Source organism: Lepidochelys olivacea (assembly GCF_965140295.1).
Source record: "Lepidochelys olivacea isolate rLepOli2 genome assembly, chromosome: 1".
NCBI classification, from domain to species: Eukaryota; Metazoa; Chordata; order Testudines; family Cheloniidae; genus Lepidochelys; species Lepidochelys olivacea.
In genome coordinates this window covers 338,204,022-338,217,055 of record NC_140411.1, presented here as the reverse complement: position 1 = coordinate 338,217,055, position 13,034 = coordinate 338,204,022, and the positions used below count along the sequence as shown (strand labels likewise).

General features: G+C 37.5%; 1 protein-coding gene across 3 annotated transcripts in view; it reads left to right on the top strand.

Moving 5' to 3' along the window:
- HSPA14 (heat shock protein family A (Hsp70) member 14) overlaps nucleotides 1-13,034 on the top strand; it is an 18,021-nt gene extending 4,987 nt beyond the window's left edge. For 2 of the 3 annotated variants that reach the window (XM_084613105.1, XM_084613104.1), the window contains exons 5-14: nucleotides 898-991; nucleotides 1,101-1,191; nucleotides 3,916-4,020; nucleotides 4,942-5,103; nucleotides 5,970-6,125; nucleotides 7,860-7,962; nucleotides 9,754-9,969; nucleotides 10,528-10,701; nucleotides 12,408-12,478; nucleotides 12,823-13,034. In XM_084613105.1, coding sequence (XP_084469231.1) covers nucleotides 898-991; nucleotides 1,101-1,191; nucleotides 3,916-4,020; nucleotides 4,942-5,103; nucleotides 5,970-6,125; nucleotides 7,860-7,962; nucleotides 9,754-9,969; nucleotides 10,528-10,701; nucleotides 12,408-12,478; nucleotides 12,823-12,901 — 1,251 coding nt within the window. In that variant the 3' untranslated portion in view covers nucleotides 12,902-13,034. The remainder of the gene's footprint in view (nucleotides 1-897; nucleotides 992-1,100; nucleotides 1,192-3,915; nucleotides 4,021-4,941; nucleotides 5,104-5,969; nucleotides 6,126-7,859; nucleotides 7,963-9,753; nucleotides 9,970-10,527; nucleotides 10,702-12,407; nucleotides 12,479-12,822) is intronic. The other variant, XM_084613106.1, reaches the window with a different exon arrangement.

The window sequence follows — 13,034 nt, the reverse complement described above, 5'->3', positions numbered from 1 at the left end:
GCCATGTGTGATAGAAGCTTCTTTTTTAATGAGAGGTTTTGCTATATTCTGCTTTAAACCCTCTATTTGTCTCTCTTGTGGAGTTAGAGCCATCCATTATATGTGGGTTCTCCCTTGGGTAATATGCCTGAAGGAGAACTTCAGAGACGGTGATTCTTTAATGCAGTCAAAGAGAATACTAACTAGCTTTTATTAACATTATAAATAAATGCAGAAAACGCTCAGCATAGAAAGCATGAAATTAAAATGTTTATTACACAAGCAACCACATAATTGAATCTTAAGACAACATTATCCTTGCTACTGGAAAGCTTTGTTTCAAAGAAAGATTTTAAAAAAAACTTTATTAACTCAAGATACTGACCTGATCTCTGTTTCAGGAGCTCACAGGCATGGGGGAGTCTGAGTAACAGATCAATGATCCCCTGTATCCAGCCCTTGCCTCACCTCCTTCCTCCCAGAGGAGTGACAGCCAGGCTGTGTTAATCGTTGACCACCCATCTCGATAAATTCATGTAAATTGGCGCAAAAGCTAGATAATATGAGGGTCTGAAAGTCCTCCCTGTGTGCCTGGGAAAAATTGTGCCTTAGACAAACCTTCCCCAACATTTCCATGATATTTGAGGTCCAAATCCTTAGGGGTTTTTTCCCTTGTGTTTGAATGTTATATACCATGGGCTTGGCTTCATGATTCAGGCCTGGATATGACCCCCCTCCTTGGTCAAATCTGTTGTGGAGTCTTCAGACCATTTGGGCCAAACACAAACATGAAAATGTTTCCCTGATCTAGTTTTCTTTTCTGGGAATGGAAACCAAATTAGACATAAACATTAATTTTCATTACAAACAAACTGAGACCTACCATGTCACATGCACATATGTTGGCTTTATTCCTAGGTCACTGAGAAGAATGGAAAACTCCAGTATGAAATAGATAACAAACTTGTTTGCCCTGAAGAAGTTGCAAAACTCATATTCAGTAAAATGAAAGGTAAATAGGGAGTAAAACTTTAAAAGTTATCAACACCTTGGCTATATTAAGGCGTCTTTTAAAAATAGTAATATTTTAATCCACATGTTCTGCCTCTGTTTGTAAACAGAAACTGCTCAGTCTGCTTTGGGTTCCGATGTCAGTGATGTGGTTATTACTGTGCCATTTGAGTTTGGAGAGAACCAGAAAAATGCCCTTGGGTAAGAAGAATGACTTCTCTTTTCATTTAGATGCAGGGGGACAGAATGGCTCAAGGGATTACTGATGGTAGGGCCCTACCAAATTCATGGTCCATTTTGGTCAACGTTATGGTCCTAGGATTTTAAAAATCATAAATGTCATGCTTTCAGCTATTTAAATCTGAAATTTCACAGTGTTGTATTTGTAGGGATTGACCCAAAAAGGAGTTGGGAGAGGAGGGGTGTCATAAGGTTCACACACACAAGGGTCACATTGGGTCAGGACCTCCAATTTGAAAAATGCTTGTCTCCCCCGTGAAATATGTATAGCGTAGGGGAAAAGCACACAAAAGACCAGATTTTACAGTCCTTGATGCGTCTTTCATGGCCATGAATTTGGTAGGGCCCTACTGATGGGATATGGAGACTTCCATATTTGGACCTAAATCCTGTAACTGATAGTGCATGGGGCAGGTTGCTGTGCGTCTATAGAGCCTTCACAGGTGTAGCAATCTGAACATCCACTAACAGTTACAAGATTCAGAGTAGCAGCCGTGTTAGTCTGTATTTGCAAAAAGAAAAGGAGTACTTGTGGCACCTTAGAGACTAACCGACTGATTAGTCTCTGAGGTGCCACAGGTACTCCTTTTATAGTTACAAGATTGGAACCCTAGTTTGCTGGTTCAAATTTGGACCACCCTGGTAATAATCAGGAGTAGAATCCTGGCCCAGTTGAAGACAGTGGGAGTTTTGCTACTGACTTCAATAGAAAAGACTTCACCCCAGAGGTTTTATCACCTGGTGACTGTTGTGTTCCACTTGAAATGTGTCAAAGTTTGACTCAGACTCCCAATTTATCAGACCACTCTGTTTTATTAGCAAAGCTGCTCTGCTAATACATTTAGAAGTGAGCCCCCCCCGAGTGGGGCTTGTGTCTCTTAATTTATACAGTTTTTTGGAGGACAAGTTACAGAGAAGTTACAGACAAAAGAAGAAAAAGATTTTAGTCACCACCCTTAGAGATCCCTGAGACCAGTCATGTATCTTCAATTACCTGCCACCCTTAACAATCTCCTTTAACAGCTTCCAGTTACCTTAACTAATTGCCCTTCACACCTTCTATTCTGATGCCTGCTTCTTAGACGTGCTGGCTCTATCTTAATTGCTTCTCCATTCAAAAGCTAACTGTCCCTATGTGTGCTCCCTCAGATACTTTGTAACATGTTTTGGCATGCCCTCTCATATACAATGTATCCAGCATGTCCCCTTATACAATGTTATACTTCCACAAATGCAAATGACTTCAGTGCTGTTCCTCCTTAGGTTTTTACATCACAAATCTGAGCATCAAAATTGGTACCAAATAGCACCTTTATGGGCGATCGTACCAGGGAGGTTAGATGCTGAGAGACTGAACTCTTATCCTGCCATGCTAGGTTTGAGACGCCCTGGTAGGACAACACAGGACCACTGTCTGTACCACTGTTTATACTTGTAGGGGTTCTCTCTCCAGGGCTGTCAGTCCTTTTTATATTACACAAGCCTAAGTCATTTAAAAAAAAAAAAGTATTTTACTATTATAAATCGAAATGCTCCAACTTTTAGATTTTAAAAAAAGCAGATGCCAGATGTCTATTAAAAATCCATCTGGAAATAAGCATTGTGAGTGTCAAAGTCAGATTCAGGACTCACATAATTTGTCAGACCACTCTGTTTATTAGCAAAGCGCTTTGCCAATTCACCCAGATATGTGAGTCCCTCTTTGAGGCTCAAGCTAACTTATTTATACAAATAAGCCAAAGCCAATTTAACATAAGAGACAAAAAGGAAGCAGAAACTGACAAATATACATACATATCTTATTTGCATACTAACTTTTACCAATATCCTAGCTCAGTAGGAGCTCTAAGTTAATTAGTTTGAGGACCCATTGTCTCTCACTCCTTAATGTTTCTCATCCTGACAACTATATTTCAACAAACCCTTCAAATAGCATTTCTTTAATGAATTATAATTTCAGTATAATTCATTCTACTTTCACATGAGTCTTAAACCAGCAAATGGTATTTGAGAGTCATTGAGCAAAGCACTTATGAGGTTTTTGTGTTACTGAGGACATTTCATACTTGCCAGTTAATCTGAGAAATGCTAAATTAGTTACATGGCTATTACAAGATGCATATTGGAGTGTGTCACAATGGCTTAGTACTTCTGTTTCAAGCGTAAAGGCAATAGACTTTTATCTGGAAGAAATTTTATTGTAGGCAGTTCAGAGACATTGAATTTTCCAGAGATGTTTTTTTTTTTTTTTTTTTTGGACGCAATCAAGGTGATTTGGATCAGATATAAAACCAAACTTTCCTGCTATCAGTGCTGAGAACAATTTATGGGGATTTTTTCTGGAATGTTATCAGTTAGATTTTGTTCTTAAAGTTAAAACTTCTGCTGCCAAATAAAACACAGCCAATTTCACTTTGTTATATTTTGAGTCAGAGACTCTCATGCATTACAATACATTTTTCCTTGACACTTCATATATACAATTAAGGCAGGGGATCCAATAACAATTTGCATTATAGACAGGACTTTTAATAGTGTTCCTTGACTAGGCCAAAACCTTGGAAATATCATTTTATATCTGGGTAACATGGCTCTGTGGTGTATGTACATTGAAGAGGCCTCAGTAATATGTACCACTACAGTAAGTGAAATGCAGATCTTTAGCTGTGGTGTGTCTTATCACAGGCAAGCAGCTGGGGCAGCTGGATTTAATGTTCTGAGATTAATTCATGAGCCATCTGCAGCTCTCTTGGCGTATGGAATTGGACAAGATTCACCCACTGGGAAAAGGTAAAATGCTTTTATCTCATTTTTGTGTGTGCTTTTTAAAATAGATTTAACTGTGGTTGCTTGAAAACTGGAGGTTTTGATGAACAATAGTGGTGTGTAATTAAGGCTTTATTGTGACTACAAAAATCGGGAGACGTCATTGTATTGTCATAACAATAAATGCAAAAATCATAACTTTGCTAGGAAATGCCCAGGGAACACAATATTATAGTTAACATTAAAGTTTGTCATTGGAAATTTGAAAAGTTTTTTTATAGCCTTCATTTTCAATACAGATTTGTTTTCAATTACTTAAATGACTTTGAACGGATAACCGTAATTTAAAAACCCATACTGTGCTACACTTGATATGGAAAAAAATATGTAAAAAAGTTGTCTTGCTCGGTAGTGAGCTGACTGGATTGACAAAAGACCATGACTACTTAACTTGAAAATAAAAACTAAAATGTAATTCAATTTGTTAAGGAAGTTATGACAATAGTAAACATAGTACTGTTCTATCCAAGTTTTAAGTTAAAATATGTCGCTTCTATTACCTGAGTATTCAAGTGCTGTACAAAATTAAAAAGTTGAGATCTGCCCAGGTGTCAGTTTTCTGTCCTGCTGTAAGTATAACTAGGGCTCATAACATCAAGTAAATGTTAGTTCCCAGTTACGCTCCGTTTAGTCATAGGCTGTTTGCTACTTGTAAGCATGCTATCAACTATTGTTCTGTTTCTTGGAGGAATACTGTAAAATAATAGCCATAGATATGATAGATGTATTTCAGTACTTCCAATCAAATGTTATTGACAAACAATTTAAAAAACTTAATTTACATTGTGTGTATATGTTTAGTTAGAAACAATGAGTATGAGGAAATGTATGTATTTTACTGATCTAGTTTTCAGGTTTTTGTTTTGTTTTGTTTTAACCTGGCAGCAATGTGTTGGTTTTTAAGCTTGGAGGAACATCGCTCTCTGTGACAGTTATAGAAGTAAATAGTGGAATATATCGTGTTCTTGCCACAAACACAGATGATAGTATAGGTGGTGTCTGTTTCACAGAAGCCTTAGCACAACATTTAGCTTCTGAATTTCAGAGGTAAGTGCTGAATATTTTACAGCTACAGAAAAACATACATTGCTATTAATGTTGGGACTACCTTTTTTAAAATGGTCTCTGGAGGCAAAGTGGGGTTTGGGGTGGAGGCTCACAGCTCACAACCCCCCCCCAATGACCTTGTGACCCCCCCGTTTGAGAACCCCCGTTCTAGGTGTTACCACCATATAAATATTGAATAATAATTCCATGCATTTAGCAAAAGTTGGCTTGGGTGAATTCACTGATCCTACATAAAACCACCCTGTAAGTTTCAGATGGATAACATTCTTTTTCTGACTCAAACTGTTGTGCAGTGTTGCTGTAAGCTGCTTTTTTTTTTTTTTTTTTTTTTAAAGCAGTCTCATTCCAACTCTGGGGTGTTTTGTTTTTGTTTTTAAATAACGGCAGCTTTTATTAAGAAGTTGTTGAAGCAATTGCTATATATTCCTAATCACTTAGTCAAGTTTATAGAATGCTTTGAGATCTTTTGGATGAGGTTGTTACAACTTCTGTTTAATGTTGTTTTGTTTCTTGAAACAACTCTGATTGAACTTTAAATTGATTAGCTTCAGGCATCTTCTTCCCATATTGCATTCATTTAGGAGATTGTTCTGAGGAGAGACTGATGAAATCTCTGCTTGTTAAAACACTAATTCCTGGCTTTCCCCAAATAGCACTGAAGAATGTGTCCTTTGCTTGAATTTGAAGCAGACATTTTTCTTTATTCTTGTAAGGCCATTCAAAATGTACAGTTTACTGAAGAATGGGAAAAGGAGCCACTTTAATACTAACTTCTTGAAAGCATATCTAATGCATTATGTCTAAAACAGTTTCTCAGTCATCGTAAAGACTTCTTTTTAATACAGATCTTACAAACATGATGTAAGAGGAAATTCCAGAGCTATGATGAAGCTAATGAACAGCGCTGATGTTGCAAAGCACTCTTTGTCAACCTTGGGAAGTTCAAACTGTTTCGTAGACTCATTATATGATGGTCTGGATTTTGATTGTAATGTGTCCAGGTAAGGGTGATCCTTTTGAAATTACTTTTGATATTTTTGTTAGGATTGTTTTCTAGGATTGTGTGTGTGTGTAAAATTGAATTTTGGGGTGGAGGGGTACTGAAGATGAAAACTGGGTTTTTGATCTCTCATTCCTGCAATATCTAGAAGTCTCTGCTAATGTGAATAGCTCCGTTGGCTTTAGTGTCAGATGAGTAAAGGCTGCAAGAATTGGGCTCTGAGTACTAACGAAGGCTTCTAGCATTGCACTGCAGGTTCTGACTGTTCACTTTTGAAAGGTCCCCCAGAATTTTGTCTTTATTTCATATGCACTATTTTCCAGACTTTTACTTGAAGGATGAATAGTCCTAATCCAGCATAATGACATAGCATCTGACTTTATTGAAGACGGGGCTTGAAAACCTTACCAGAGACCTACTGGCCAGAGCTAGATATCAAAAAAAAGTGGATAGAGAGCCCTGATAAGTGAGAGGTGTAGGGAGCTGGGATTTGTACCAGGTGTTCTGTTCCAAGACCCTGCACAGAGTAAGTTCTATCCCTTTTGCTGAGAGGGGCAGAAACTTTCTCTCCCTTCCACCCCTCCTCGGTTCTCTGGTGTGAGAGTGGACTGTTTATACTACTCTTACCTCTCCCTGGAGGCTTGCGTTTTTTTGTTTGTTTGTTTGTTTGTTTTTTTCCCCCGTTTGGAGAAGGATTGTCTTCCCCTGTCAATTCTGCTACTGCTCATTGCTTTCCCAGTTGGCAGTAGAAGCAGAATAAAATAGGATGCTTGGCAGTTTTCTTAACAGAATAGCAGCAGTTCCATTTTGCTGCTGCTGCAGCCTGGTATAAAAACAAATTAAAAACAAAAACAACAAAACCCACCACAGTAGCACAGACAAAGGAGCAGTCTATCTGCAGACTTACATAAAAACTGTTTGGATTGCTCTAGTTCAGTTTCATGGACTAATATTTTGTTTTAATTAAAGTGATTCATTGTATACCTTTCAACCACGTAAAGCTTCCCCAGACTCCTTTGGTGAGTAGTATTCTCAAGCTCTGATTAAAGGTAGTAAAACATACTGGGGTCCTCAGACTACTTGCTTGTGAACATAAAGCAAGAGGTTGACCGTTAATTCTTAAGAACTCTTCTTACTTTGTTTTACCTCTGCAGATAAATTTGTTTTTAGTGTTTCATGCATCTTCAGATTAAAAATCAAAATTAGATTCAATTTTTCCACTTTGTCTCACCACCTTGTTGTACCCCCACAACTTGCATATGGAGATGGTTTTCTGTGGACCATCTGGGGTATGTCTATACAGGAGGAAAAACTGGCCTTGTAATTCTCTACTGGTGTACTGCTGCTGATGGAGTTATAGTGCAGGGAGCATGCAGGCACTTTTTCCACCACATTATCTCAGCAGAGTTAATGTGTATTGGTGAAACTTTGGGTGGAACAACACCCAATTTTTTTGCATGTCTAAACTGCTGCATTTTTTCGGCTGTTCTTCACAAAAACAAAATCAAAGTTGAATCCACAGCTTTCTTGGTGTATTTGTGAAGCCATAATATTTCTGAGACTCTTTCACACCAGTACATTGCTCCTGCTGTTACTTAATCCTGCCACTTCATGGCTATGGAAACAGAGTATGCTGTGGAAAATATCTTTCTCTTCCATTTTAACTGCTAATTCTTCCAACAGCTGAGAGATTGTATTTGCTGTTTACTTAGCATTTTCTCTGTTTGTTAAACAGGGCCAGATTTGAACTGATTTGTTCTCCACTTTTTAATAAATGTGTAGAAGCAATTAAAAAAGTCTTGCAACAAGTTGGATTTACAGCAGATGACATTAACAAGGTAACAATTAATCTTTATTCTCAGGATGTTTATGAACTCATTTGGAAGAACACCTGGGGAATATATTAACAAGGAATTAGCCATTAGCTGTTAATTTCTAGGGCTCAAAGTATACCACTGTATGTGAAGCATTTTCTGGCTGCTAAATGTCATGCTAGTTAAAGGTACAATTTACCCTCTGCATGTGTGTAGCTCTTATTACTGCTGAGGGGTGTTGTGTTCACATTAAGGGAAAAATGTATCGCACACAAGACTTTGGGTTTATAAAAGAACTAAAGGGTGACTAAAGCCTTATGGTTTAAAACTGTCCTTTTCATTTCTGTAGCACATTGATGATAAATCCTTGATCAATTCAAGGAAACTAAAATCAGTTATATGATTTATTTATTTTTAATATTTTATATGCCTAGGCTGGGATGGGTGCTATACTTACCTTATCTAAAATGTTGTCTAAAAGATTTTTGATATACTTGGAGATTTATTATAATTTCATAGGTTTATTTTAGGTTTTTAAACATTCTTAAAACTTAAACCATGTACATCATATAACTGAGGGCTAAGGGACTGTTCCAACACCCACTGAAGTCTGTGGAATTTGTCTTCATTGGGAATTGGATTGTGCTCTAAGTGTGTGAGAGGGGCTTTTTCGCATGTCTTTAAAGGAACTCCTGAGTTCTAGTTCATGTCTGAGTAAATCACTTAACCCAATTTAATGGGCCAGTGAGGCAGAGGTTAATATTTACCCAAATCACAGAAGTATGAGTTGTTTAGCTAGAGTTAAAAGTACCTTAAAGATGGAGAGGTATGTAAAGTACAAAGTAACTACGTAGTAGTAGTAAATTTTTTTTTTTTTAATTTTTAGATTTGCACAGTACTTCTGATTGCAGAACCCAAGATCAATTACAGTAATATTGCAGAATAGTAGAGGCCAATAAGTCTTTCAGTTATTCAGCACAAAGGATAATACTACATGCCACTGGGATTTCCATAGTCAGTGTTGCACATGTAATGTCTGTTTTAGTTTCAGTGATAGGGTAGAGAAGGGATGGCATCTAAGATATAAAGTTCTGCAATAACTAACAGATGCTCTTAGCACAGTGAGAACTGATCCTTGAATGGGAACTTCAGGCAAAAGAGCACATCAAGGTATCCTGTAGGGGTTTGAAAGCTGTGAAAAGCTAACTTAAAAATAGTGCCTACAGGTTTGAACTGAGCGTAGTGTGTTTTAAAAAAAAATTTCTAACAAAAGGAAACGGTGAGTAGAGGAGTCAACACAAAACAAAGTGAAAATTGTAACATTAAATTTTTAAAAAGGAAACTAAATTCAGTGAATAAAAGTGGAATGTTAAGTGAAGTCTTTTTTAAAAGTGAACATTTTTGATATATCCCTGAGCGCTGTTTTATGTAAATAGTTGGCTGTCATGAATTTTTGCTTCATTTCCAGGTCAGGTTGGCCTCCGCTAAGACACTGTTGTTGTTTGGGGTGGGGAGTTAATTGGTTCTGTCTTTATGGAATGCTATTTTTTAGCTAGCTCACTGATACAATAGGAGGCCTGCTCCAGAAATGATTTCATGCTTGCAAGCTGCCTTTTTTTTGAGACAAATGCTAAGGGTCCAGAGGTCAGGCAAAAATAATGTATTTATATTTTTTATTGTAGTATTTCTGGTTTTTTTACACAGTGGGTCATAGAGCATTAAACATTACAGAGCAATTTAACCTTCCACAATGTAGCTGTATGTTCACTTATGTTCTGTAAAGTTCTGAAGTCACTAAGGAATAATATTTTCTAGGTAGTTCTATGTGGTGGGTCTGCTCGAATTCCAAAGCTACAACAGCTGATTAAAGACCTTTTCCCAGCTGTGGAGCTGCTGAATTCTATCACACCAGATGAGGTCATTCCCATTGGGGCAGCCACAGAAGCAGGGATCCTAGTAGGGAAAGAGAACCTCTCGTTAGAGGAGGAGGCACTATCTATTGAGTGTTCTGCCAAAGATATTCTAGTTAAGGTAAGTCTCATAGTTTAATATTGAAACTTTTTTACTCCACTAATGCAAAAATGGATCAATATTGGTGGTGACTCACTTGGAAATGTTATGTTCATTGATTTACAGTGGTGGTAGTCTCCAATAACCATGCTAGCACTAGCAATTGCATTGCAACTTCCTACTAAATAAATCAATATGTAGGGCCTGATCCATAGCCTATCAAAATCAATAGACATACTCCTGTTGATTTCATTGGGCTTTGGATCAAATCCTTGCTATGCTATAATAGCTGAATTTACCATTCCGTGTGCAGTATTTTCTATAGCTACAATAGGAAATGCTTCAAATACTACCATGCTGCAGCATTTGCCTTTATTGTGAGTATTAATGCTGAATTATACTTTTAAGCAGAGACCACTGTATGTAGCTATCATCTGATAATTAAAAATCAGTTTTTGCTAGCTTAACTCCCATTGAGTAGAGCCGAATAAAACTCTAGACTCAAACGTCTTTAAATATGAACTCCTTCTGTAAAGTTCAGAGATTAGATACGTCATGCCAACTTTTCTTGTTTGTTAGGGTGTAGATGAATCGGGGACTGACAAATTCACAGTGCTGTTTCCATCAGGAACTCCCTTGCCAGCACGAAGGCAGCACACACTACTTGCCCCAGGAAATAATTCCTCTGTATGTCTTGAACTATATGAGTCTCTAGGCAAAAGTCCTGCAAAAGAGGAAGACAAATTTGCACAGGTGTGTACATACAAGAAGTTAATATAAAATTCTTGCTGTGAATTATTTGGAAATTCAGTGGATGTACAAGAACAGACTTTTTGTTGGGAGGAGTGGAAGTCCCTACACTAGTCTCTCTAGAAATTGCCTTTAAATCATTCCCATAAACAGATCATACTGACTTTCCAAGCAAAGTATTTTTTAAAAAAGGAATTCTACCTTTACCTAGCACCTTTATCAAGCTGAAGAATCCTGCAAGTGCTTTGCAGGCTGCTCATATATAGAGCGCTGCTGAAATGCAGCAAGCAACTAGCCCAGCAACATACTTCACAATGGTAAGAGAACTTTTTGGCCAGGAATGGTGGGGTAAATAGCACACACAGTGCTACAGGATCTATTCAAGTCCACCTAGATTGAATAGGATCTTAGTTTCAAATACTGCTTTGGAAAAAAACACACAGTACGTTACATGGTACTCAACTTCTCTAAATCAGAAGTATTAAAAAACAGTCAGGTACATCTAATACTCCCTGGATGAGTAGTGGCAAGGATTCAATGTTAGCCTAGTGGATAGAGCACTTGACTGCAAATCAACAGAATCCTTGAAGAAATGCCTCCTACAAAAAGCACACTTAGTTGGTCTGCATTCTGCATGGTGCTGATCACCTCTAGCTGGAGGTACTTTCATACCACTTAGTAGCCAAAGACAAAGGTTTGCCATAACTTGAGCTTTTTAGGAAGGGAATGGGAGTGTTCTGAAGTTCACATAGTGAGTATTTTAGGACCTGATCAAAAGAGGTGATGAGCATGCTCAACTGATACTGAAATTAATGGGAGTTGAAGGTGCGCTGCCCCTTTCAGGATCAGACCTTGCATAGCCTTTCCCATTTCAAGGAGCTACCTTTACATGAAGTGACCTCAACAGAAGGATTGAGCCCTTCCTGTATGGATCTCTCTTGCACGTACACATGGACTTACTGTTTTGCAACCTACTTTGTATCTTAAATTACTAGTAATAAATTCTGAACAGAATAAATAACATTCAGCATGTACAATTTTGATTATTTTGGGAAAATGCAGTACTTGTGATTTTGTCGCCTCCATTTGGGAGAGTTAGGATCACAGAAATGTAGGATTAGAAGGGACCACAATAGGTCATCTAGTCCAGTCCCTTGCACTTAGGCAGGAGTAGTATAATCTAGATTGTGCCTGACAGGTGTTTATTTAACCTGTTCATAAAACCTCCAGTGACAAAGATTCTACAACCTCCCTAGGTAATATGTTCCAGTGCTTAACTGCCCTTACTTAGGAAGTTTTTCCCTACTATGCAAGATCAATCTCCTTTGCTGCAAATTAAGCCCATTACTACTTCTCTTTATCCAGAGGACAGTACTCCTTCCTAGGCAGTCATTTCCCATTTTGTATTTGGGTAATTGATTATTCCTTCCTAAGTGTAGTATTTTGCATTTGTCTTTACTGAATTTCATCAGACTGTTTTCCAATTTGTCGGCTGAGTTTAGGTTCTTGTTTTAAAATCCTAGACTTGAGAGACAGCATCAGCAGAATAGGCAAGTGGGCAGTGGCCTAGAACATTAGAGCAAGGGATTTCATTCCTAACGACGAATGTATTTCTGGAATTTGGACACTAGATCTGTTCATGTGCTTAGTTTACTTTGTATCAGTGCATATAATCAATTTTAGCCTTTTATTATTATTTTTTTAAACAGATTGTACTCCAGGATTTAGATAAAAAGGAAGGAGGTCTTCATGACATATTAACTATTCTCACTATGAAAAGGTACCAGAAATCCAAATATTTCCTTGTCTGTGCATTAACTCACTGAGTGCCTATGAAAAGTACATTTGAGAGAAATAGACTTTTTCTGCTGCTGAACTTCATCTGAGAATTGATTATATTTTCTCTCTAAGAAAGAGCAGCAGTTAATTTATTTGTGGGGCTCTTGCAACCTCGGTATGAATTTGTGGGGAATCTGTGGTTTATCTTTTTCTGCCTTTCCCAAAAGCCATGTTAATGTTGATTCTTGATGTCCCTAAATAAAATTTTTCATACATGCTATGTTAAGATCTATTTTCAAGACTTCTGGTGTACAATATGTAAATATTTATTTCTCTCTTGCTTAGGGATGGATCCTTACATGTTACCTGCACAGATCAAGATACAGGAAAATGTGAAGTCATCACTGTTGAAGTGGCATCATAGTTTCATTTGAAAGGAGACTCTTTTTGTTGGCTTGTTTCCCAAACGTGTGTGTGTGAGTGTGAGAGAGAGGGAGAGAAAAAAATACTTTTAATGAGCCATTGCAGACTGGAATAAATTAGATAACAGCATTTCA